Below are 24,441 nucleotides of genomic sequence, written 5' to 3' on the forward strand. Positions count from 1 at the left end.
GCAAGGTAAGCCACGTGGCCTCTTGTGGTTCGACCAACAGGATACAGTACTACAGTAGTCCGATAATGTGGGGTCCACGCCCACCACCTGCCAAGTTTTTTGAGGGGAAAAAAATCCGAGGGAATAAACAGGCCGCTCCAACGGTCGGGCTCCTCGAATTCAAATCCGGCCGCAGTTGCCTTTATATCCGACCCCCACGCTCCCTTCCTTCGCTTTTCCGGATGACCCATCGCGGATTTCAAATAGCTGCGCACCCCAGCTGAACTTACCCAGATCGGACGAGAGGAGAAGGAGACACGGCGGAGAGAAGACGGAGTCACAGGAGGAGGAGGATTGCCGCCGCCCGCAGCAGGTAGAGAGAGCATGGACTTCCTCGCGCTCCCCCGCCGCGACCTGCAGGCGCTGTGCAAGCGCAACGGCGTCCGCGCCAACATGACCAACGCCGCCATGGCCGAGGCCCTCGCCGCGCTCCCCACGGTAAGTAAGCCGCCCCTCGCTCGCTCGTCCCGTCCCATCACGCGCGTCGAATTCAGATCTGGGCACGGCGGGTAGCTTGCGAGCTTACACGTTCCGTAATTTCAGGTTGATGGGATCGGGGAGTACGTCAAGGAGCCCGTCACCGTTCCTGCGCCAGAGGTTAAGGCGGCAGCGGCGGATGAGCAGCAGCGGGAGAAGCAGGGGAGCCCGCTCCCGCGCGGCCGCCGCGTGACGGTCAAGGCGGTCCAGACGGACCGCGGCAAGGAGGATGAGAAGCAAGAATCGGCCAAGGAGGACGCGCCGGCACTTGCAGTTGGGCGGCGCGGTCCCAGCCGGCGCGCTCGGCCTGCTCCTGTCGTGGCGTCTTCGGTGGCCGTACCGGTTGGAAAGGCGGAGGAAGCGGAGGACAAGCAGGGCGGCAGCAAGGAGGAGGATCGGAGGCGGGAGACGAACAAGGAGGATCCGCCAGCCCCTGTCGTTGGGCGGCGCGCTGCCAGCCGCCGCGCTCGACCAGAGTTGGCAGCAGAGTCAGCGGCGGCAGGGGCGGTAGAGGAGCAGAGGAAGAAAGATGGAAGCCCGGCCCCGCGCGGCCGCCGCGGTGCGGTCAAGTCGTCCGAGCCCATCAGACCGGATGACTGTGAGGAGGAGGAGAAGGAGCTCATGCGGGAGGCTGGAACGGATGGTGCGCCGGCCCTTGGCGTCGGACGTCGCGGTGCCAGCCGGCGCGCTCGACCCGCGCCAGCGTTGGCTGAGCCGGCGGGCAAGGTAACAGAGGAGGAGAAGGCGCCACCGATTCCTCGCGATCGCCATGTCAATCTGAACGACGAAGAGGAGGATAAAAAAGCAGCTACGAAGCCAGAGGAGGAGGAGGAAGACGTGCCAGCACTGGGCGTTGGTCATCGCGGTGCCTGCCGGCGTGTTCGGCGCGCGCCTGCTGTGTCAGGCAAGGTAGCAGCAGAGGATGAGCCACGGGCTCTGATCCCACGTGGCCACGGCGTTCCTGTCAAGTCACCCGAGGTTATCAGGCTGGACGATTGCGAGGACGAGGAAAAGGAGGACACGAAGCCGGATGAGAAGGACGATGAAGCGCCTGCAATTGGCGTGGGTCGGCGTGGTGCCAACCAGTGCGCTCCCGCCCCTGCAGATTCTCCGGCTACGAGAAGAAGGGCTGCAGCAAGTAAAGCTGAGGCAGTGGGTGTGACCGAGGAGGCTGTGCCCATGCGGGCCACTCGTCACCGTAAGCCAACTATGAAAGCGGTGGCAGCGGCAGAGGAGAAGGCGCTGCCAAAGGCGACAAGAAGGAAGGCGGTAAAGAAGACCATTTCGCAGCAGGAGGAACAAGAAAAGCCACAAGGTGAACTTCAACAGTATCTTACACTCCAAGGGAGAGATTACAATATATAGCCCCAAGGGTCCAGTCCAGCCAGGACTTTATCTACAAGATATTCTAGTTACAAACTTATTATATAACAAGATAGCAACGAATCTATCTACAACTACCTGGCCGAACCAAATCTCTTTGAGTCGATTACTTTTGAACTTCAACAATATCTAACAAGATTGACTTGATCCCAATCAATTCATTTCTGTGGACGAACTGAGCGCTGGTTTTGCTTATGCCAATTTTGATTTCTGAACCTTGCGTCATCTCTTATACAGAGGCTGTGCCTGCTCCAGTTTCTGACGTGGGATGTGATAACCCTGAAGACCCGGAAGAGGATTCTGGCCCTCAGAAGAGAGAGCAAAAACAAAAAGATGAAGGTGAGACATGCACATGATGTGTCCGCTCCCATTTCTTCTTGGTACCTGTTTTTGTGTTCATTGTTCAATTTGGAATTTCATTGCTGTTCAATTTGGAATTTCATTGTTGTTCAATTTGGAATTTCAGATGTGGTGATCATTGAAGATGAGATACTGATGGAAGAGACCCCGGCACAAGAGCTACTTGTGACCGATCAGGAATCCATGGATCATTCAACACTGCAAGGACAACAAGTGGGTGTTGAGAAGTGTCTTGCTCCTTTGGCCAGCCAGGAGGATTCACCTATCATGGGTCTCGTTTCAATGGCAACAGAACAGGCAGCTGAGAAGGACGAATGTGCCAATTTTCAGGATGGTAAAGGATCCTGCGGGTCATTGGACAAGGGGGTGTCCGATAAGAACCATGATGCCGGTGAAGAGATGGAAATGGTGTCCATCATCCAGGGGGTGCAGGCCTCACCAACAGAAGACCACATTGAGGAAGTTGTCACTGATGATGCTAACCATGAAAGTGAAATGCGGAATTTTAATGAAGTACTACATGGCACAGAGGAAACCAGTGAGGCTAATGCAGAAGATGATATTGTCAGTCAGGACAAGGAAGATGATATTGATGAGTTGCAGGCTGACTTGGCAGATGGGTCTGTTCTTGTTGATTTGTCAGGGAATATCAAACTGTTTGTTGAAGAGGAGACCAATGAGGTCAATACTGAAGACGGTGTTTCTTTTCAGGAGAAGGGAGATGTGGCTGTTGATATGGCACTGCCTGAAACAGTGGCTGAGGCCATTCCTTCTGGTTGCTCAATTGATATCAGCTGTGTTGAAGTGGAGAAGGCAGGATACATCACTAGTGAGATGTCTGAGAGCCCAGCTGCATTGGATGAGGATGGTAAGGAAACAAACCTGTACGCTGATATCTGTCATGCCGATAAACCGAGTGAAGTGGTCATTGGTGACAGTGTGTCCCAAGTCACAGTAACGGACAGCAAAGATGTTCAGGAGGAAAAGGTGGTGGTGATCACTGATGATATGCCATGGAGCACAGCTGCGATGCATGAGGACGTCGAGGAAGATCAGTTTCAAACTATTTTTATTCATGCTGCTGACAGTCTGCCGGAAGTGAAAATGATAGATTGTGAAGTTGAGGAGAAGACAGCAATGATCATTGATGAGCAGCAGCAGAGCACGGTTACAATCGATGAAGATGTTGTCGACAACCATTTGGAAACTGATGTTGTTCATGCTGATGAACATAAGGAAGTGGTAACTATTGATGAAGTGCCAGAATCCACGGGGACAGATGATGAAGTTCTTGAGGAGGACAAGGCAGCTGTGATCACTGAGGAGGTGCCACAGAGCACTGGTAAAATGGATGAGGACGACAAGGAAGATCAGTTCCAAACTGCTTTTGTTCATGATGATCAAGTAGTCACTGCTGACAGTGTGCCGGATCTGAAAATAACAGATTGTGAACCAACTGAGGAGGACAAGACAACACTGATAGCTGATGAGAAGCAACAGAGCACAGTCACAATGGATGAAGATGTTGTCGATGATCATTTCGAAACTGATGCTGTCCATGCCGATGAACACAAGAAAGTGGTAACTGCTGATGAAGTGCCAGAACTCACAGGGACAGATGAAGTTGTTGAGGAGGATAAGGCAGTTGTGACTGCTAAGGAGGTTCCACAGAGCACAGTTACCGATGAGGAAGTCGAGGAAGATCAGTTCCAAACTTTTTTTGTTCATGCTGAACAAGTACTCACTTCTGACAGTGTGCCTGATTTGAAAATAACAGATTGTGAAGAGAAAACAACACTGATCATTGATGAGAAGCAACAGAGCACAGTTACAATGGATGACGCTGATGTTAGTGATTATTCCGAAACTGATGAATTGAAGGAAGTGGCAACTGATGACAAAATGCCACAACTCACAGGGACAGAGGGTGAAGTTGTTGAGGAGGATAAGGCAGTTGTGATCACAGATGAAGAGCTCGATGTTTCAGAAGAATCCAAAGATCGCATAACTCCAGCACTGGTTGATGATGCCACTGAGTCCCTGTCCAATAGCATCATCACTGTGGAGCCAGCTGCGTCCATAGCTGCAGACGCATCAGTGTGCAAGAACACCATCGAGAAGAACACTACTGAACTTGTGGTAATGCAAGATGAGAAGGCAGTAAAGGTGAACAAGAAATCTGTGGATTTGTACGCATTTAGCCTACGGCAGCTCAAAACCAAGCTCAAGGAGGGGCTGAACGCCCAGAAGGTAATGAACCAATCAGCTCCACTCTGTTACTATTCTGATATCTGATTTGAATACTGAACTGCCTCTAATTTGCAGAACAAAGAAGCAAAGAGGGTGGCCCTTGCTAGAGTGGACGAGAATGTGTGTCGATCCCACACAAAGGGCCAGCTGCAGAACCTGAATCTGCAACAGCATTAACCCGGAGAAGAAGCCGCGGCTCTGAACTCTGACCATATCATATTTGCGTGCCAGATGGTATCAGGTTGTTCTGAAACCATGGTTTCTCCGACCTTGGCATCTAACCTATATTTGTGCTTGTTCTTTCGTGTGTTTGCGTGTTTGCTTGGAGAGGCATGAGGCGATTCGGCTGTATTTTGTCAAGTCTAATCGTAGGCTAGTACCCAGCTTTGAACTGTGAGTGGTTTGCTGGTGTTGGTTGCCTGTCTTATTTTGAACTCCCATTACTCGTTGGGAAAACCTGCTTATATATATTTATGTATCGTGCAATAACAAGGTAGCATCAGACTGTTTGGAAATGAGTCATGAAGCATCGTTTGCTCGATGTGGTATCTTCCCTTTGGATGCAGTAAAGTTAACTGTACACTTTTTCTGCCCCCAACAATCCCTTCCACGGGCCTCAGCAGAACGTGTGATTTCAGGCCTTCAGAATTCAAATCGGCAAAATTCGAGAGTACAGGTACAGCTATCTGCGTTTGGAGTTTGGACGAATCTGAATTTCGGAAAATAATCTGAACATGAAGTGGAATGCTCTAAACCTGTCTGCCACAGTAACAATCCACATGAATACATATGGTCCTTGTTCCTCGGCCACCATTCTTAAATCCTGCACGCATCTTCATTCAGATTCAGATCGAAATGCTACCATCAGATGGAGCTCGTCCACAGCCAGGTTATCCGAGGCACGGAAACAAATTTGACCCTGCCACGAGGTTGTGTGGCTCGTCACAAATTTGGCTCGTCCACAGCCAAATTGGGAGTGCTCCAGTTGGCCACAGCGTCGCTGCCACAATATATTATTGGATCCACTATACCACTATATTGGAGCTACATGATGCCCAAACGCGGAACACGTCGATCAAACAGTAACCATTGTCACGAGTCACACACAAGTCACAACCACTCAATCGTTGATTCAGCCATGTGGTTTTTTCTCACACGTCGTCCTCAACCATGAATGCCAATGACAGCGATTTCAAACCAAAAACAGAAAAGAAGCCGTACACGCACGTATCTGGAAATCTTTATACTAGCTGTTATCGAATACCTGCACTACTAGCACGGATTGGGACACTAGTGTATCACAGCCACAGGCAACACCAACCCACATTTGCGCGCTCCGTTCCAGGCAGCACCAACACGCCGTCGAATGAAACCATCTGTGTTCGTGGTTGAGTTTGGTGGAACAAACCTACCAAACGTGCAGATTAACAAAAGCAGATCCTTGCTCCGAAAAAAAAAGAGCAGATCAGAAAAAGAATTCATGTCATAGATTAGCAAGATCAGAACATACTTACAAACCTAATGTCAGATTCGAAAAGCTTTGAAGAAATGTCAATATAGCATGCTCAATTGACCAAAAACCTCACTGCCACGAAAATATTCAATCCCGAAGAGGCAGGGCAGGCGACGAACTCATCGTAACGTTAAACACGTCGATACAGCACCAGCCACTCGCCCACTCCAATTCAGCCGTAATCACGTGACAATCGTGGTTACCGATTGCTAAACAATCACCGATTGGATTCATGTCGCCCTCTACTCTGAATTCCTGATACGGACTGATTTGATTTCAAACCAAAACGAAACCAACCATAATTGAACGGCATCGAGGACATGAAACATGCGCAAACCAGTGACCCGAACACTTATATAACACGGATAAAGGACGCAGGTACATCACACCCACAAGCAGGACATGCGCGCATCTCCTGCTTGCTCTTATTACAGGCACAGGCACGGGCACGAGCATCACGTTGCTACTACAGCTACTACCAGTCCTGATGCACGCCATGCCTGATACTACTACCATAAACCCAGTATTAGCACAGCCACACTACTACTTCCAAGCAGTATTATAGCGGTCGATAAGCAAGGGAGCCCAGCGGAGCAGAGTGATAGGAGTATCAGTGCCGGGCTCTCACACAAACTTATCGGCAGTGGGCTGACGGCCGGCCTCAGGCGGCGGGGGGAGGCTTCTCGACGTCCTCAAGGGGGCGGAACCACACCTTCTGGTCCAGCACCGAGCCCGCACCATTCGCGGCGGCGTCCGGCGCGCCGGCGGCCTTGTTGGCGTCCACCGCCGCGGGGCCGAACACGCCGGTCTTGGGGTGGGGGCCCCAGTACTTGTCAGGGTTGGCGGCGCCGCCGATCACATCGTCCGGCACGAACGCCGGGCGCACCTGGTCCTCCAGGTTCTTGTCGTACGCCGAGGCGTGCACGGCCCTCCTGCACAAGGTCGCATCCAGTCAGAACTCAGAAATGGTGGACGAGCAAACGAGTGTCTGACGATCCTTGTAACAAACATGGTTTTAACAAGAGTGCTTAAGATCCGATGAATGAATAATCGTTCTGCAAGCAACGATGATACCACAATCCCAGGACATGTCACGACAAAACAACGACAGAAACCAGGACAACCCCGGGATCCCGATACCAAGGCAGACTGATCTCGTTCGCTGCATTGTGCGCACCGTGCGACAGGTTCAAGTTCTCCTGAATCAAGGTTACTGCTAGCACTTGTTTCATGTTCGCAAGAAATTTTGAAGACGCACGAGGCGTTGCATGCCAAAACCTTAGCAAACTCTTTTAAAAAAAACCTTAGCAAACACGAAGCGGCACACCAGCCCATGGCGATGGCGCACGTGCCCCCGCCTCCGCCTCCGCCTCCACCTCCAACTCCACCGCTCCACGCACGGGCGCGCGCGCGCGTGCACATGGGCGGGCCGTGAAGACGATACGCGAGCGAGCGAGAGAAGGCGAGGGCACGACACGACGGCCGAAGCAGCTCGCTGTTCGGTGGGTGCGGATAAGAGCGAGGCGGGACCGGATCGAGTCCCATCCGTACCGCACCACGCCCCGGTCACCCTGCACCGTCCGATGGGCTTGTCACATAGCAGAAGGCCCCGGCAACGGACGGCCCCGACCCGGTCGTCGGCCCTGTGCAGAACAGCCCACAGCAAATCCAGCGATGATGGGATCGAAAGGGAATCGTACGGGCCGGACGCGAAAGGATGGGCCCGCCGGACGCGGAGGTTTCTGGTTCTCGGGCCCCACGGCCAGACGGAGACCCACTTCTGCCTCAGGCCTCAAGAGAAAGAAACCTTTGAGTGGAAACCAAGAGAAAGAAACCTTTGAGTGGAAACCTGAGCGACGGATGGCGGGTGGAGCGACAACCGACAACTACCGCGCACCAGACTCATCTATCCATCTCTATCTCCGATTCGCCACCCAGAACTTCTCCGAAAGTGAAGCGTTGGGCGCGGCTTGGTGTACACATCCTGTGTGCGTGGCTGTGTCGCCACTGCTGCTTCTCACCTTCTTTGTGTGGGTGCGCCTGGAGCTGGAGTGGAGTGTGGTCAGTGTGGGGCCTGGCCTTTTCCTCCCTAGCAGAGGCAAGAGTTTTTTTTGGCGGATTTTGATGGACTGAAGTGGGCAGTAAAAATATCTCCGTGGATCTCACTTGATCGATCGGGACTCTGCTAGTTCGAGCGTGCAAGGTGATTAGGTGAAGTGCCAGCCTTCCAGTTTCCAGGTGCTCTTGCCTATTGTGTTCTCACACGGTCAGATGATCACTAAACAGTTGGGCGATGTTCCCAACGCAGAGGATTGCCGTATCTAGATCATGTAAGAAGACGATCCTTCTGCAAATTGCTAAGTTTAGCAGTAACGTCTAGACATATAATCGCATAATAAATCGACAGAATACAAGATTATCTGCTGAATCAGTGGTTAACCACAAAAGCTAAACATTCGTACTACCATGTCGGAAGAAAAGCTGCAGGGAACGCTATGCAAAGCACCGAAAGCCCGAAAGCAAATCTAAAGGATGGCCTAAAAAGCAAGTCTCTCTGCTACAACAAGATCATGGACGAACTTAACAAGAACACTCGCCTACAGAAATACTCCTACTCCCTTGTCGGAGGAAAAGCTGCAAGCAACACTAAGCAAAGCTAGGAGGCCTAAAAACAAATCTCTCTGCAACAAGAAGATCTTGGGCGAGCTTAGCAAGAACAATCGCCTACAAGAACTAGGCGAAAATAAATCACACGACAATAACCGCAAGCGGGCATGGCATGTGGCCGTCGTTCGGCATGTACCTCGGGGAGGCGGCGGCCTTGCCGGCCAGGACGCGGCTGACGAAGCTTCCAGCGATCGCCCGCCCCTTGGAGCTTGCCGCTGCTGCCATGCAAGGACCGACCGTTCGGGAGGGAAGGGAGCGCAGAAGATGAATCGCCGGACGGACGAACAGTCCTGTGCTGCGACTGCGAGATTGGGGGAAGAAGTCGAAAGGGAGTGGTGGGTTTTCAATTCCTTTGCACTCCTCCGGCTGCCCCCCGTTTTATAGCGCTCCGGGCCCCGGGGGGGCTGCAGGCTGAAGGCACCGGCATGCCCGGTGCCGCCGCACCACCGTACAGCGCCTGCTACTGCTATACAGCGGCGGCATAGACAAAAAGCAGACGGAACGGGGATTGCTTGACGGCAACCGTTGGTGTTCACTGCGATTGGGACAGCCAGCTGTGCGTCGCAATACCTACCATTGTACCAACGGCCAGCGGCATCGCTGTCCGGAGGGAGACGGCATCTTGGGACCTCCCCTCCAACGCTGGACCGTCCGATCATTGCGTTAACGTCAAGCTGTCAAAGGTGTGTTGCTGCTCGTAGAGTATGCTATTGTTGTGTGGTTTTCATCCCCTGGGAAATGGCGCTTTCCGTGCTTGCATTTCTTTGGTGGCAAGTGTGCGTAGAAAAATAACAGCTCGGCTATCCCCGGTCGTGCAGGCTGGAATGGCAGACGTAACGGAGCATTTGTTTGTCTAATAATGGCTTACTTCAGGAATTTACATTATTCAATCCGTGACAGGGGAATGGACGGTGGATGGTTTGACCATAGGACGCCGAGGGAGAGATACTGCATCAAGTTCTTCGCATGGGGGGCGGAAATTTCGATCAGCAAGAGTCAAACTTCCCAATTCCCTTATCCACCGTTTTCAGCTATGATACTGTGCTAACTTCCCAGTAGCATGATGAGGGATGCCATGCGGTCAGAAAAGAACGGGAGTGAAAAGAAAACCAACAACCATTCGGCTTCAGTTCCTTTTTACCCCGTTTCCATAATCCATATCATTCATAAGCTATTACAAGTGCAGTACCTTTTCTTTCTTCGGAAAAGGAGGAGGTCAGATCTTGATCAACACAAACTAATAGGTCTGGTTTGGTTACTCTTACTTATTTTTAGCACCCGTCACATCGAATATTCAGATACTAATTAGAAGTATTAAATATAGCCTGTTTACAAAATCTATTACATAAGTGGAGGCTAAACGGTGAGACGGATCTATTAAACCTAATTAGTTCATGATTTGACAATGTGTTGCTACAGTAAACATTTACTAGTGATGGATTAATTATGCTTAATAGATTTATCTCGCCGTTGAGCCTCTATATGTGTAATGGATTTTGTAAATAGTCTACATTTAATACTCACAAACGCTACCTAAACAAAACATAAAAGACAACGCGTGTACGGCTGCCACCATTAGCCCAAACCTATGAGAATCCGGCATATTATTAAAGAAGCAAACAGGCCATGACCAATGAGCCAATGAGCCGCCGGATCTCGTCTCCTCTTTCGCGCCTTCGCGGCACTGCGCTACCTGGTGGGGGCAGTACTCCGGACTGTACCGGGACGAGTAGTTTAGCGGGGCGCATCATCAGAGAATATGCCCGCCCTGAGATGCTGATGCAGCGCCGCCGACCAAACCCATCTCCCCGCGGCAAGTCCCTTCCACGTCAGCCCGCACGTGCCGTCATCGTGTGCGTGGGAGTAGTGGATCAGGCTGACAACGAAGCGCGGGTTAGGTGACTGACAGAGGTGTTAACTGTCCAGTCAATTTTCAAGATTTCAGTGATTTGCCCCCTCTGCCGTTTACTGTATTTTCGTTGACTCCAGAGTCCGCAACATCTTGCGGCGATCGATCCTGAATCGTGGCAGGCAATTATCGCGCTGGTGAAGGAAGGAGATGGATGCCGGAACGGCAAAGGAAGCGTCTGCAGCAGCCCGCACACGCTGCAGGCCAGTGTTCTGCCGGCGACGTCAGGGCTACCTGCAGCAGCCGTTCTGGAAGGGCACGTCCCATGCCAGATGCTATCTATCCACTGGATAAGCAGTTAAGCACCGTGCCGGAGGCACGTAAAGGAACAAGTCACGTGACGGACGTAGGCACACGGCTGCAGCCATGAGGTAGCCATCCCTCGTCGTGTCCGAAACCGTCGCCCCAACGCCATGCACGCCGCGTAGATGACACACGGCGCGGCCAGGGCGCCGGCCGCTGCAGCCGCGTCGCGAGGCATCTCGCGTCATCCGTGCCGTTGCGAGATGCCATCGCTGACCCATCCTATGGCTACCTCCATGCCCCGGGCTTCTTCAGGGTTAAGTGTGTACGCTCGGGATAGCGCAGAGATACCGCCCGGCTCGGTTGTTGGGTTGCGCGGGCGGGCGCTCGACACGTCGCGTTCCCGCGGCATGGGATGATGGGACGGCAATGGCATCGCGCCGTCCTCGAGTGCCACCGCCGCCCGGAACCTGATGCGGCTTGTACGGGGTGCGCCCCGGCCATCCGGCTACTCGGAGCGGTCGCTACTTGCTGTATACACTGCAGTCTGCTGGGATAGAATCTCGCCGTCCGAGCGCGATGAATCATAGCCTCATGGGTCAGATCGATGCGATTGGAAAACCAACCACTGCGGCGTACGTAGGTGTACGCTGAGAGCGACTTCAAGATTGCTTCAAAAAATTCTTCCCTAAAATTATATATTGAGATTTTTTTAAAAAAGAAATTTTCCCCCAAAACATATGAATCCACAACACATCGCTAATAAATAGCCCCTAATATTTTAAAACAGGCCACGTCATCGTATTGAGCCCATCGGAAGGGACGCGCGAGCGTGCGGGTAAATCAGGATTGGGGGAGGAAAGTCAACGCTAAAATATACGCGGTGGTAGGTTGTTTTTTAGCGTTGCTAAAAAATTGGGGAAGGTTTGGGTGGACTGTTGAAGTTCGTTTTTTCTTCTTTTTTTCCTAAAAAAAGTATTGAGGGTAAGATTAGCCGCCTCTTGGAGTTGCTCTAATGTAGGGGAATTTAGGGGGTGTTTTGTTCCCACCCCTAAACTTTAGCACCTATCCCATCGAATGTTTAGATACTAATTAGAAGTATTAAACATAGATTATTTACAAAACTCATTACACGGATGGAGGCTAAACGGCGAGACGAATCTATTAAACCTAATTAGTCCATGATTTGACAATGTGCTGCTACAGTAACCATTCGCTAATGATGGATTAATTAGTCTCGCCGTTTAACTTCCACCTGTGCAATTAGTTTTATAATTAACTCATATTTAGTCCTTTTAATTAGCCTCCGAACATTGACTCGGACAGCTCAAGCAACCAAACGCGTGGTCGGTGCAAGTGCAACGGGGCCAAAATCTAGTACATGGATTCCAGGGCAATTGTACGTATGAATTGCGAGCGCTCAACTTTATAAGACGAGAAGAATGAGGTGCTGTGGTGTCTGCGGAGCCGCGTATTATTGGTTTGCCAGAGGCGTTGGTGAAAGCAATGAACAGCGTGGTGGGACAGACGTACGTACAGTAAAGACTAGACTAGGCGCATTACCCCTGGATGAGGTATTTATTGCAAAGAAGAAAAAAAACCCTTCAATATCCGTATGCATCTATGCCATGTTTTCGTAACGCACGGCACAACGACATTTATGCGACGTGATTCCTTCGCTGGAATTTCTGGCGCACTTGTTCCACGACAACTTGCGCGAGCCGTGCCGTGCAGCGCCGTGCCACGGACACGACTCGGCCGAGGATGCCCTCGCCCCTTTCCACGCGCTGTTTGGAGCGAAGCATAGCATAGGGAGATGATACCTCCAGCACGATGCATGGTGGCGCCACTGGCGCGTAGCCTCCGATCGGGAACGAGAGATAAGATAAGCATCGGGCCATGCACGCGTGACTTGTCACCCTTCGCCGGTCGGGAAACGTCGTGATCTCGTCCCCGCTTTGAATCGCTGCGACGAAAAAGACCCGCGGCTGCGATAGAATTTTTGACCGGTAGTCCGAGACTGCCAACGCGCGGCGCACGCGGCACGTCAAAGAGCGCGGCCCGCGCCGGCCACGACCGACGCGTCGGAATCGGAAGGGTGATCCGGTCGTGCGAGATTTTCGTTTTCCTTGGGAGAGAGGTGTGAGGTCGACACACGTTTGAACCATTCCATCTCATTGATGTGGATATTACCCTTTTCTTTGGGGTGGGGGTGGGGGGGGGGGCTTTGAAAGGGTTTGGATCCCTTTTTTGTTGTTGACACCGTACGTGATTTGTCTTATCGTCTCGGATCCAAACTTCTCGTGGCCCAAACCTATGTTTCCACGTCTTTAGCCCGGGGACTTGTTGTTCAAGCAGGTTGCAGAAGTGAAGCATTCGGTCGAGAAGATACGGCCCGATCACCGCCATCTGGGCAATACCGAATCAACTCCATGGCCCAAAGATCAAAGCAAAATGGGTCCACACAGGTGTTTGTGCTGCCCTGAATGAACTGGGCTTTAAGTGGGCCTCCTAAGTGCCCGAAAAGGCCCAAAACCATTACGCGCACCGCGAGACGAAACTGAGCAGCTATATAACGCTGCGGTGTCGAAACCCTAAGCCGCCGCCAGTCCTCAGGCTCCCAAACCCTACCCGCACCCCGCCGCCGCCTCCCCTAGCTCGAGCAAGCAGCAGCCATGCCGCCCAAGTTGGACCCCTCTCAGGTGGTGGAGGTCTTCGTCCGCGTGACGGGCGGCGAGGTGGGCGCGGCGTCGTCGCTGGCCCCCAAGATCGGCCCGCTCGGTCTCTCCCCGAAGAAGATCGGTGAGGACATCGCCAAGGAGACCGCCAAGGACTGGAAGGGCCTCCGTGTCACCGTCAAGCTCACCGTCCAGAACCGCCAGGCCAAGGTCTCCGTCGTGCCCTCCGCCGCGGCGCTCGTCATTAAGGCGCTTAAAGAGCCCGAGAGGGACAGGAAGAAGGTCAAGAACATCAAGCACAGTGGCAACATCTCCCTCGACGACGTCATCGAGATCGCCAGGACCATGAGGTCCAGGTCCATGGCCAAGGAGTTGGCCGGCACCGTCAAGGAGATTCTCGGGACCTGCGTCAGCGTCGGCTGCACCGTCGACGGCAAGGACCCCAAGGATCTTCAACAGGAGATCGATGACGGCGAGGTCGAAATCCCCTCCGCCTAATGGTGAGATACGTCAGCTCTTCTTGTTATCATGCTATTACTTGCATTGTTTGGCTCGATTTCTGAAACTTACATGAGACCAGCACTAGTGTTATTGTGTTCATGTTTGGCTGTATGATTTGTTTCAGTATGCTTTGTTAAAGCCAAATTCAGTATTGATGTATGTTTAGTCTGCAGTATTATGTTGTGATTATTTTTTCAGTCCAAGTTGGAAAATTTAACGTGGCCCATTGGTTCTTGTTGTCATGTATAATTGTCTGTCTCGATATGCTGTGATGGATTCTTTTCTCAAGACAATCTTATGTTGTATGTTGGCATGTGTCATTTAGGAAGTCTGGATGGTCATTCTAGTTCAACCATCTATTCTGTCTTCTAGGATGTTTGTTGGTCCGCTGCGTTGTTTCTTGTGGTGATGCATAGTTGTCTGCTTCAGTATGCTGCGATGGATTCTGTTTTCAATAAATCATACGCTGAATCTTGCCTTTTGGAAGTGGGGATGGCCAATTCTACTTCACCCCTTTCCCTTTGTTATCGGTTTTGTAAGGATGTTTGTTTCTCTGAAGTTGTTACTGTTTATGAACAGTGGAATGAAATGATGTAGCTTCTCTGGCAGTGGGGACATTTTTTATGTCATAATGGTTTATTTTCATCACTGAAGTAACTTTGCCCTGTTTGTATGGCACATGAATGATTGGATTATTTCCAGCCCTTAACTTTTTTTCTAGTATAATGTATTGAGGAAGATTGTCACAGTGACATTCCTTCGGCTTGCATTATGAAGAAATCCTCTACACACATCTAACCAATGCGTTCATTGTCTATGCAGGCTAGACATCTAAGGAGATCATCATCAGATGGTACTGAAGTGGTGTTTTGTTCCTTATGCTGTTTATGTACCTCACCAAACAATGTGGTTCCTCCTATTTTTGTCTTGCTTTAGTAGTTATGCCGTGAGAGACCTCAATGTTACTACTGCATCCGTTTGGAATCTGGAATGGAGTTTTAAGCACTTGGTCATCTTAAATTCCTCCTGCCAGGTGGAATTTCCATACACTGTTTTGTTCCCTTGATCAGTTTGTTCGGTTGCCTGCGTTCATCTTTCTCGGTGATACTGTGCGCCCTATTTTCAGTTATCACGAGCAGAACGCATTAGCTGACCCTGATACCATAAGCGGTGCCTTGTGCCATGCTAATGCTCAAATCTTCTCTAGGTGTTATTTCATATTGTCTGTCGCTCTTTCCTGTATTAATTTTTTCTGGAGCTTGGAGCAATTAGTCAAGTGTTCGGCTGCTTCCATAATGATCGTCTGAGCAGATAAGCTTTCAGTTCTGCCTGATTTTTAGCTTGTTTTTCTGGATCGTAAACCAATTAGTCGTGTGTTTCAGTTCGGCGCCTTCGGTAAACGCGCGAGGCCTTCAAACCAGCTTCATATTCAAGTTGTTGGCAGCACAGCATTTAGCTGGATTGTTTGGAGTCCTTAACGCTGTAGGACAGGAAGCTGCAGACATTGTTTCGGGTCGTTGCTTGCTTGGTTGGTATCGGCGGCAAGCTGAACTGCGGTCTGCGGAAGTGTCCTCACGTCCTCTGACTCATCCGGCGAACAATTCAGCTGATGCGCCACCAAGCACCAGGCACTCCTCCACACCTGTGCGTTTGTGGGCCGTGGTGGGTGCACTCTTCTATATACACCGGCTGATTTCAGCCCAGTAGGGTGGCAAGAGTGGTATGCAGCAGGCCTCGCGGGAGCCCGGCAGTGCTCCGGTGGTTGCAGCCGTCGTCCGTAGAGGCCTGGAGGGTGCGCGGTCCGGTGGCTGACAGCCAGAACGGCCGGGACCGAGCCGGTATGGTGAGCTACTGAACTGGTAGTGGTTGCGGCCGGCGGTCCGGTCAGTTTGGGTGGCTCGGCTTGGATGACGGAACAAGCAGGAGCAAAGCAAAAATGGAGCGAAGTTTCTAGCCGGACCGATCCGATCCCAAGTTGAAATTTTCACGTCACATTTTGTGGTAATCTAGCAAACATGAGAGTATGTATAGCTACCACTATGGAGGTGTTTGGATACTATGTGCTAAACTTTAGCAGTGTCACATCGGATGTTCGGATGTAATTAGGAGGACTAAGCATGAGCTAATTAAAAAGCTAAGTGCACAGATGGAGTCTAATTCGCGAGATGAATCTATTAAGTCTAATTAATCCATCATTAGCAAATGGTTACTGTAGCACCACATTATCAAATCATGGACTAATTAGGTTTAATAGATTTGTCTCGCGAATTAGACTCCATATGTGCAATTAATTTTATAATTACCCTATGTTTCATACTCCTAATTAGTATCAAGCATCCATGTGACGGTTGCTAAACTTTAGCACCATCAGTCCCAGTATATATTTTCCATGCTTCTAACCATCTACTGTGCACAGTGTCAGTACCACTGTGGTTTAGTGTCGATTGGTCATGCTCCTGCGGTTCCTGGCTTTCTGAGCGCATCGCTGAGAATATCTGATCTCTCTGTGCCAATTGCACGTGGTCAAAGATTCCCGGCGCGGTGGAGACTAGAGAGCCCTGACTGAGCGCCCCCAGCTTTAGCTTTCATGAGACAGTGACGTGCCCGTATGGAGAGGGTGGAAGCGATTTCACGTGCTTATCTCGCACTTCGTCTCAGAAAAAGAAAAGCCTAAAGCAAATACGGGTACTGATCGTGGTGTCAACTGTCAAGGAGAGGTAAATCGTGGAGCTTCCTACAGGGCCCTACAGTTCCCCACTGCTCCTGAAGAAATGGCGTCGTGTGCCAGAGAGCCAGAGGCACTGAGATAGGTACTACAGCCTTTAGGCTACTATTCCAACGATGAAGTAAACTGCTGATTCCCACGCACGCGTGAGTGACCGAGGGAACAATCCCTCCGGTTCCTTTTCCTTTCACCCGCTGTGCCATGCGCTGAGCTCAGCCAGCATCCACATCCACACCGCACGGCTACGCTCCATAGCCTTGCGCCTTTGCCACGGGCACACCCAGTTGATTGGATCGGCCGATCACGTCCAGCCAACAAGTGATCCCATGCAGACACGCTCGATTCAAGTGGAGAATGATACTTAGGGGCCATGCTGCCCCTTGGACCCTTGGTCAGCCACGCCGCAGGTGCCCTTGAGTACGTGCTCTGCCGATGTGAGTGAAAGTACACGTCGTGCTCGTGCCGGAGCAGGTAGACATGCTGGCTTTGCATTGGCTCCCTGCCAGTACGTGGACAAAATTTGCTCACGCACACGAACTGTTTGAGAGGAGAGAGAGAGGAGGGGGGGGGGGGGGGGGGGGACCTGGTTTGATCGCGGTTAAGGACCGGGAGCCACGGCCTTTGAGTGGTCCATCGTGCTAATCATCTTATTAACTCAATGCCAAAGTTCGAGACGTTTTTCCTCTCTAGGGAACCAGTCAAATTGCACTGTCTGGGCTCCTGCCTCCTGACAATGGTGGTGCGTACTGCGTAGTGGGAGAGTACTACTCGGCAGCGTACCAGTGGCCTGTCAAGCATTGCGCTTGCATGCTGCCATGCTGGTGCGCGGGGGAGGCAGAAAAGCCTGGGGAGCACCTGCATCAGTTGCATTTGTCCGTGCACGCATTGCGGGTGCCCTCTACTGCATTTTACCGGATACCCTCCAATGATCGATCCAATAACTCCGTTTTCGCTTCTTGTTCAGCATTTTTGTCTCCCTTCTTTTCCTCTCGCGAAGCAGGAATGCGCACTTCCTTTTCTCTCCCGTCCAGTACCCGGAAATGAACTTGAAAAATATTCCCACCAATTCAAAATATTTATCACCGTTGATCTTTTTCTCACCACGTTTGACCATTCATCCTATCAAAAACAATTAATGCAAATACAAAAAAATATAAATCATATTTAAAGTATTTTTTTGATAAAGTAAGCCATAAATAAAATAAGTTTTTTGAATAAGATAAATAGTCAAACATCATGACCAAAAGTTAACCGTGATAAATATTTCGTTACGGAAGCACTATAAAATATGGTTTGTTGATATAATTTCCACATCTATAAAAAATGACCGTTGCAACAACAATTAGGGAGATGGAGAAAAAGACTACATATTACCTATAAAAAAAGAGCCACTTTCGTTGATACATTGTAGGGATCGGGTGTAGTTATGATTAAGCTGGCAAACAAAAAGCTTCGTTCGTGAGGCAGTTCAGCTACTTCATAGGTTTGATTCAGCTCGGCTCTGACCTCCTAAACAAATGGATGCCTTGATTTTAGCCCGTTTTCTTAATGAGATAGCTCGCAAACCGCTCGTGGGCTGTTCAATTAGCTTATTAGTCTTGACAAATTTGACAATGCCAAACTTATATTTTATCAATATAATAACATTATTGTTATTTAATTAAAATAAAATTTTCATTCAACTTGTGGTCAAATCTAAGTACTAGTTAAGTGTAGTTTGAGTCTACCAACGTTTATGTTATGATGTTTTATTTAATATCGAATTTCATCTAAATATTAATGTTGAAGGATTGTCATCTTGTTAGCCAAACGAGCCGAATTGAGCTTTTCATACAAACCAAGCCAAACTTGAATTTTAGGTCGTTAGCCTTAACAAGCCGAGCTCGAGCTAGCTTGTTAGTAAATGAACCATAACAAGCCGAGCTAGCTCCTCAGTCACCTCTAGTTATGACACATGTAGTTCTTCCTTTGTCGCATGGGCCAGCGGAGTGCAGGGCCCACGCATCCCAGGTAGAACTGCAGTGCAGGAAAAACACGGGAACTCTGGCCCTTAGCCACATGATCTTCTTCATAAACCTAGCACCATTTTTTTCTGCTAGCGGCATGGCCATGTGAAAGAATTAATCTTAGAACTTAGAAGGCTTCCATCGCCCATCTTTTGACTTTAGTGTCTCCTAGCAGTCTTCAATGATTTCCTTTCCTCTTATAGTTTCCCTCCTTATGGTGCGCCTTCCTCTTCAGCAAAGACACATGGACTTGCTTATCGAATGGTGCAAATGTGAGCTTGCGAGGGAACATAATGCACACTGGATCATCCTACCGTCCTCATTTGGGGGGCTTAAGCCCCCAAATCCTTTGGGATGGATCCACTTGAGCCAATTGGCAGCAACATTTCACCTACCCTTATAACCTACCCATTTTCCTAATTTTTTTAAAGTGGTAATGATCATTAATTTTTAATTAATATTTAATCCTCGCCCCCATAAACTAGACACATGCTTAGGTATAAATTTGAGCAAATTTGGCTAAGCTCGGCCTGAGCCTCAACATAGCGGGCTAAGCCTAACCCATGACTACAATTAACGGTTGGTACAATGAGGTGATGACCATACCATTATGCAAAAATTTAGCTAGTCCCAGTATTTATTCCATTAACTTTTATACAAGAATAACAAGTGGTCCAACATAGCTCGATATAGCTCCATCGGTGTGGCCCTTGGGCCAAAACATATCGGACCTTTTGTCAACCTGGGCCAGCCCGGCCCAGCCCGGCTCGGCTCGGTCAACTGAGTTTTGTCCAAGTCTACTACCTTTCTAGCATTAAACATGCCTAACACGGTAGATAAATATTTTGGTAAACACTCTGACTAATATTTCGGTAAACACTCTGACATGATTTTGTTCACTAGTATCCTAGACTTCTTTTCATGCCATATTTTACCACACTCGTGACCTCGGTTGACTTCACCAACCTAGTTTGTGGCGTGATACAATTTGCCTAGCCTATACGTGACATGGTACTCATGTTAGAGCATCAATAATGTTATTGGAAACAAACATGAATACGTGTGTTTATGTGGTTACTGTCCCGGTGAAGACACGTCTTGAAGGTCAAGTGTACACAAAGAGAGGAACGTTTAGCTGATGGACGGGCCTTGCATCCGGGAATCAATGTAAGATACATGATTTCTCCCCATTCAGAGTCGTGAGGCATCCTACGTCGAGTCGATGAGTGCCGAGCCTCGAGGGAAACTGGGGAGTCACCCGTTGGGAATGACCTAGTACAAGAGACCGTCTTGCCCTTGGGTGCACGATGTTAACTAAGGGTAAATTGGTGCTCTACAGAATCTACCGTTCAATTTTCATCTGTATACTTATTAACAGATCATTAGCGTGGGCACGTGTTCTGATCAGAGTCCGAAGCTTTGAGGCATGGTTACCCCAAAGTCCCGGAGACCGCCAAGGTCCCGGAGATCGCTGATACGAGGTCCGGGAGCCCGCTGATCCGAGGTCCCCGAAGCCGCCGGGTTCGTTGAGGGCGTCGACCACCTGAGACCGTCGAAGGCCTCGAGAGAGCTCTCGTCATATGGGTTCTGAAGGAAGCCGTCCTAAAGAGGTTGTAGTAACTTCATTCTAAAAGATCGGAGAGATATATCCAACAAACATGAGTACGTACATGAAAACATCCACGTCGTCCGCACCTATCCCAAATTTCAGTCGATGCGCGAGAAAATCGACTTGCGAGGCTTGCAACCTGAACATCCACGTACGCCTCGACAGGACTACACGCTGCCGCTGTGTATTATTAGGCTCGCCGTTTCTTCTTTTTATGTTCCAGCACGTAATGTAGGGGGGCGTAGAATCTAGACTATCAAATCGCGAGACGACGCAGCTTTCTACAGGACAAGTCGTTTTCACGTCGTATAGCAGCAGTAGCGCAGGGCACGCTCGCTCGGAGCAGTCGGCAGACACGGCAGCATAAATGCATGCACAAAAGCTACAGTCCAGTGCGTAGCAAAGCAAGGAAACCAGTGAGGATTTGTCAAGTCAACCGGATGCCCGCGGCCGCGCCCGGAGAGCGACGCTCGCAAACAGTAGCCTCTATATAACAGCCTCCAACGCACGGCGAGCCAAGCCAAGCCTGCCAAGGTGCACAAGCAGATACACCCGGTTGCCAGCCTCTTGCACCGTCGCACGCACGCTGCACCCACGCATGGATCCCAACGACGCCTTCTCGGCGGCGCACCCGTTCCGGTGGGACCTCGGGCCCCCGGCGCACGCAGCGCCCGCGCCCCCGCCGCCACCACCGCCGTCGCTGCCGCTCGCGCCGCCTGTGGGCGCGCCGAGGGAGCTGGAGGACCTGGTGGCCGGGTACGGCGTGCGCCCGTCGACGGTTGCGCGGATCTCGGAGCTCGGGTTCACGGCGAGCACGCTCCTGGGCATGACGGAGCGGGAGCTCGACGACATGATGGCCGCGCTCGCGGGGCTCTTCCGCTGGGACGTGCTGCTCGGCGAGCGGTTCGGCCTCCGCGCCGCGCTGCGCGCCGAGCGCGGCCGCGTCATGTCCCTCGGCGGCCGCTTCCACGCCGGGAGCACCCTGGACGCCGCGTCACAAGAAGGTATACATGACAATCACATCTTTATTGTGCCCTTGTCACCTGGTTTTCTTAGCCATTTTTGTGGTTTATTTTTTGGCCCATGATGATGTGATCGCAATGCATGCATGCCAACAATGGTCATCCGTTTCAGAGAATGTGCATTCTAGTTGAGTCGTTGTGCGTGCTTGTCAGTGATGCTGGTTTTTCTTATGCATTCGCTGCAAGCAGTGCTGTCGGACGAGCGGGACGCGGCGGCGAGCGGCGGCGTGGCGGACGACGAGGCCGGCCGGAGGATGGTGACCGGCAAGAAGCAGGCGAAGAAAGGCGGTGCAGCGAGGAAGGGCAAGAAGGCGAGGAGGAAGAGGGAGCTGAGGCCGCTGGACGTGCTGGAGGACGAGGGCGACGAGGACGGCGGCTGCGCATCGGAGTCGACCGAGTCGTCCGCTGGTGGTGGCGGCGGCGGCGGCGGCGGGGAGAGGCAGCGGGAGCACCCGTTCGTGGTGACGGAGCCCGGCGAGGTGGCGCGAGCCAAGAAGAACGGGCTGGACTACCTGTTCCACCTGTACGAGCAGTGCCGCGTCTTCTTGCTGCAGGTGCAGTCCATCGCCAAGCTGGGCGGCCACAAGGCCCCTACCAAGGTACGCACACGTTAATCAAACTAGGCGCATTACGTTACCTATACGGAGAAACATTTCATGCATTAGATCGAACACCAGCTCGTGTAGATCTAGTGACCTAGATTTCGTTCCAGCCTCATGAGCAGTATGAATGTGGGATAAACAGTATAGCATCCTTGTATATTAAGATCATTGTCAAGCTAGAAGTTGCTAATGTTCAACTTAACTTTGACCCTGCCTCAAAACATATCACTGTATGTAGATCTGCCAAACTTAATTAAATCCACACAAAAACAAGCTAAAATTAAAATTGTTTTATTCACTCGACTAATAGGAGATCAGGAGTATAATCCTAGGGGTTTTTGCTTCTTTAGCATCTCCTAAAATTCCTGTCACATCGAATGTTTAAATACTAATTAGGAGTATTAAATATAGACTAATTATAAAACCAATTGTACAGATGGAGACTAATTTGCGAGACGAATTTATTAAGCCTAATTAGTGCATGATTTGACAATACGATGCTACAGTAAACATGTGCTAATGATGGATTAATTAGGTTTAATAGATTCGTCTAGTGAATTAGCCTCCATCTGTATAATTAGTTTTATAATTAACTTATATTTAGTCCTTCTAATTAACATCCAAATATTTAGTGTGATATGAATTTTAGGAGGTTCTAAGTAACCAATCACCCCCCCTGACTAGAGTTCCTGCAATCCTGCGTCACTGTAGTTCAGTAGACAGTAGTCCTTGATGCGCAAGTACTCCTACTTCAGTACTTGTATTAGCAGTAGTAGTATTTCGGTGGGCACGCACACGCACGTCGATGCGCAAGCACCTGGAAAAGCGAGTGACGTGTCAGTTATCGGTAGGCTGGCAAAGCCTGCGCGGCTTGTGTTGTCTTGTCTGGCTCCGGCCCTAGCGCGCGTCAGATAGATGGGGCATGCATGACATGGACGCCCCCTCTCTCGGACTCCGTGGCCTGTGCCCTGCTGCCACCGGTTTCGCACGTACTCGAGCCATGTGACTGTGACCTTGGCCATGTTTAGTTACTCCCAACTCCCAACTTTGACACTATGCAAAAAGAAGATTCCCCATCACATCAAACTTGCGGTACATGCATGGAGTACTAAATGTAGATGAAATTAAAAACTAATTACACAGTTTTGTTGTACTTTGCGAGACGAATCTTTTGAGCCTAATTAGTCAATATTTGGACAATAATTCACAAATACAAACGAAACGCTACAGTGTGCTACAGTGCTGTAACAGTAATTTGGCACCTCCCAAATTCGCCAACTAAACAAGGCCCTTGCTTTGGCCTAGCGCAGCGCCGCGGCGTGCGTGCCTTCTCGCTGCTCGGAGACGGTGAGAGTGAAATGAATGCCGCACGGCCCTGGCCTGGCCGGATTCCAGGGTGATTGGATATGATAGCTTCTGAGCCTCATCCGGACGGGCTCATCGATGCGCTCCTGCGTCCGCGCCAGGCGCACCCAGCGAGCCCAAAGCTTGTTCGATCCGTGAGCTGCCTGCGCGCGCAGCGCACCACCGCGCCGCGCGACACGACACGAGCAGCTCAGCTGTCACTGATGGTTTTTGTGGTGGCTCGTGGTCGTGCAGGTGACGAACCAGGTGTTCCGGTACGCGAAGAAGTGCGGGGCGAGCTACATCAACAAGCCCAAGATGCGGCACTACGTGCACTGCTACGCGCTGCACTGCCTGGACGAGGAGGCCTCCAACGCGCTGCGACGGGCGTACAAGGCCCGCGGCGAGAACGTCGGGGCGTGGCGCCAGGCATGCTACGCGCCGCTCGTCGAGATCGCGGCGCGCCACGGGTTCGACGTCGACGCCGTCTTCGCCGCGCACCCGCGCCTCGCCATCTGGTACGTGCCCACCAGGCTGCGGCAGCTCTGCCACCAGGCGCGCGGGTGCGGGAGCCACGCTGCCGCCCTCCCGCCGCCCCCGATGTTCTAGAGATCTCACAAGCGCGGCGGCGGCCGGAGGCAGGCAGTTCGATGGTCTCGTCGAAGATGGATGTATGTGCTTTCTCTGATGATGTTGTCACTCGTTTGCTGTGTTCTGAGCTTCTGGCTAGTTAGGAATGGGCTTAGAAAATCAGAAGAAAAGGAGTGGTGGCGCTACTTGTTGGGCCTGAGCAGGCCGGGACACCAGTTTACAGACAGTTTGGATGACCCACGCAGTATGTTGTACTGTATCTTATCCCTCGTGAATGGTTAAAAAAAGTTGTATCCCTAAGTGTGATATCGTAATTGTGCTTTCATAGCTGTCCATTTGTTCTTCTAAAAGACCTGTTCCATGTGTGGTTTCTGGTCCACAGGAAAAACCTTTGAGCTGCACACAAATATGCACGAGACACATGACAAATAGTTCGTCCAATGCATATTGTCAAAACACACACACACAACAGGGAGTAGGGACGAGGGCAGCCAAACCAAACGGATAGAGGGACAAGACAGA

General features: G+C 50.9%; 4 protein-coding genes across 4 annotated transcripts; 3 read left to right on the top strand and 1 right to left on the bottom strand.

Moving 5' to 3' along the window:
- The first annotated feature begins 203 nt into the window (after nucleotides 1–203).
- Nucleotides 204–5,027, top strand: LOC101764807 (titin). Its single transcript, XM_004976615.3, has 5 exons — nucleotides 204–477; nucleotides 583–1,831; nucleotides 2,137–2,238; nucleotides 2,366–4,509; nucleotides 4,585–5,027. Exons 1-5 carry the CDS (start codon nucleotides 364–366, stop codon nucleotides 4,684–4,686), a joined length of 3,711 nt encoding a protein of 1,236 aa, XP_004976672.1. The 5' UTR covers nucleotides 204–363; the 3' UTR covers nucleotides 4,687–5,027.
- Nucleotides 5,028–6,348: 1,321 nt separating this feature from the next.
- LOC101765209 (late embryogenesis abundant protein At5g17165) lies at nucleotides 6,349–9,139 on the bottom strand. Its single transcript, XM_004976616.2, has 2 exons — nucleotides 8,826–9,139; nucleotides 6,349–6,954 (listed from the first exon to the last, which is right to left on the bottom strand). Exons 1-2 carry the CDS (start codon nucleotides 8,912–8,914, stop codon nucleotides 6,684–6,686), a joined length of 360 nt encoding a protein of 119 aa, XP_004976673.1. The 5' UTR covers nucleotides 8,915–9,139; the 3' UTR covers nucleotides 6,349–6,683.
- A 4,305-nt stretch (nucleotides 9,140–13,444) lies between these two features.
- LOC101765613 (60S ribosomal protein L12-1) lies at nucleotides 13,445–15,067 on the top strand. The gene is made up of 2 exons (XM_004976617.3): nucleotides 13,445–14,019; nucleotides 14,843–15,067. The coding sequence occupies exon 1, from the start codon at nucleotides 13,517–13,519 to the stop codon at nucleotides 14,015–14,017; it is 501 nt and encodes a 166-aa protein (XP_004976674.1). The 5' UTR covers nucleotides 13,445–13,516; the 3' UTR covers nucleotides 14,018–14,019; nucleotides 14,843–15,067.
- Nucleotides 15,068–20,905: 5,838 nt separating this feature from the next.
- LOC101766026 (probable transcription factor FL) lies at nucleotides 20,906–24,225 on the top strand. The gene is made up of 3 exons (XM_004976618.3): nucleotides 20,906–21,364; nucleotides 21,572–21,981; nucleotides 23,584–24,225. The coding sequence occupies exons 1-3, from the start codon at nucleotides 20,959–20,961 to the stop codon at nucleotides 23,935–23,937; spliced, it is 1,170 nt and encodes a 389-aa protein (XP_004976675.1). The 5' UTR covers nucleotides 20,906–20,958; the 3' UTR covers nucleotides 23,938–24,225.
- The last annotated feature ends 216 nt before the right edge of the window (nucleotides 24,226–24,441 follow it).

Source organism: Setaria italica, chromosome VII (genome assembly GCF_000263155.2).
Source record: "Setaria italica strain Yugu1 chromosome VII, Setaria_italica_v2.0, whole genome shotgun sequence".
NCBI lineage: Eukaryota > Viridiplantae > Streptophyta > Magnoliopsida > Poales > Poaceae > Setaria > Setaria italica.

Excerpts from the sequence above, each read along its gene's own strand:
- LOC101764807 (XM_004976615.3), top strand. The coding sequence starts at position 364 with ATGGACTTCCTCGCGCTCCCCCGCCGCGACCTGCAGGCGCTGTGCAAG. Across the intron at positions 1,832-2,136 it reads GGAACAAGAAAAGCCACAAG|AGGCTGTGCCTGCTCCAGTT; the intron begins GTGAACTTCAAC and ends TCTCTTATACAG. Across the intron at positions 4,510-4,584 it reads AGGGGCTGAACGCCCAGAAG|AACAAAGAAGCAAAGAGGGT; the intron begins GTAATGAACCAA and ends TCTAATTTGCAG.
- LOC101765209 (XM_004976616.2), bottom strand. The coding sequence starts at position 8,914 with ATGGCAGCAGCGGCAAGCTCCAAGGGGCGGGCGATCGCTGGAAGCTTC. Across the intron at positions 6,955-8,825 it reads AAGGCCGCCGCCTCCCCGAG|GAGGGCCGTGCACGCCTCGG; the intron begins GTACATGCCGAA and ends GACCTTGTGCAG.
- LOC101765613 (XM_004976617.3), top strand. The coding sequence starts at position 13,517 with ATGCCGCCCAAGTTGGACCCCTCTCAGGTGGTGGAGGTCTTCGTCCGC.
- LOC101766026 (XM_004976618.3), top strand. The coding sequence starts at position 20,959 with ATGGATCCCAACGACGCCTTCTCGGCGGCGCACCCGTTCCGGTGGGAC. Across the intron at positions 21,365-21,571 it reads GGACGCCGCGTCACAAGAAG|TGCTGTCGGACGAGCGGGAC; the intron begins GTATACATGACA and ends CGCTGCAAGCAG. Across the intron at positions 21,982-23,583 it reads GCCACAAGGCCCCTACCAAG|GTGACGAACCAGGTGTTCCG; the intron begins GTACGCACACGT and ends GTGGTCGTGCAG.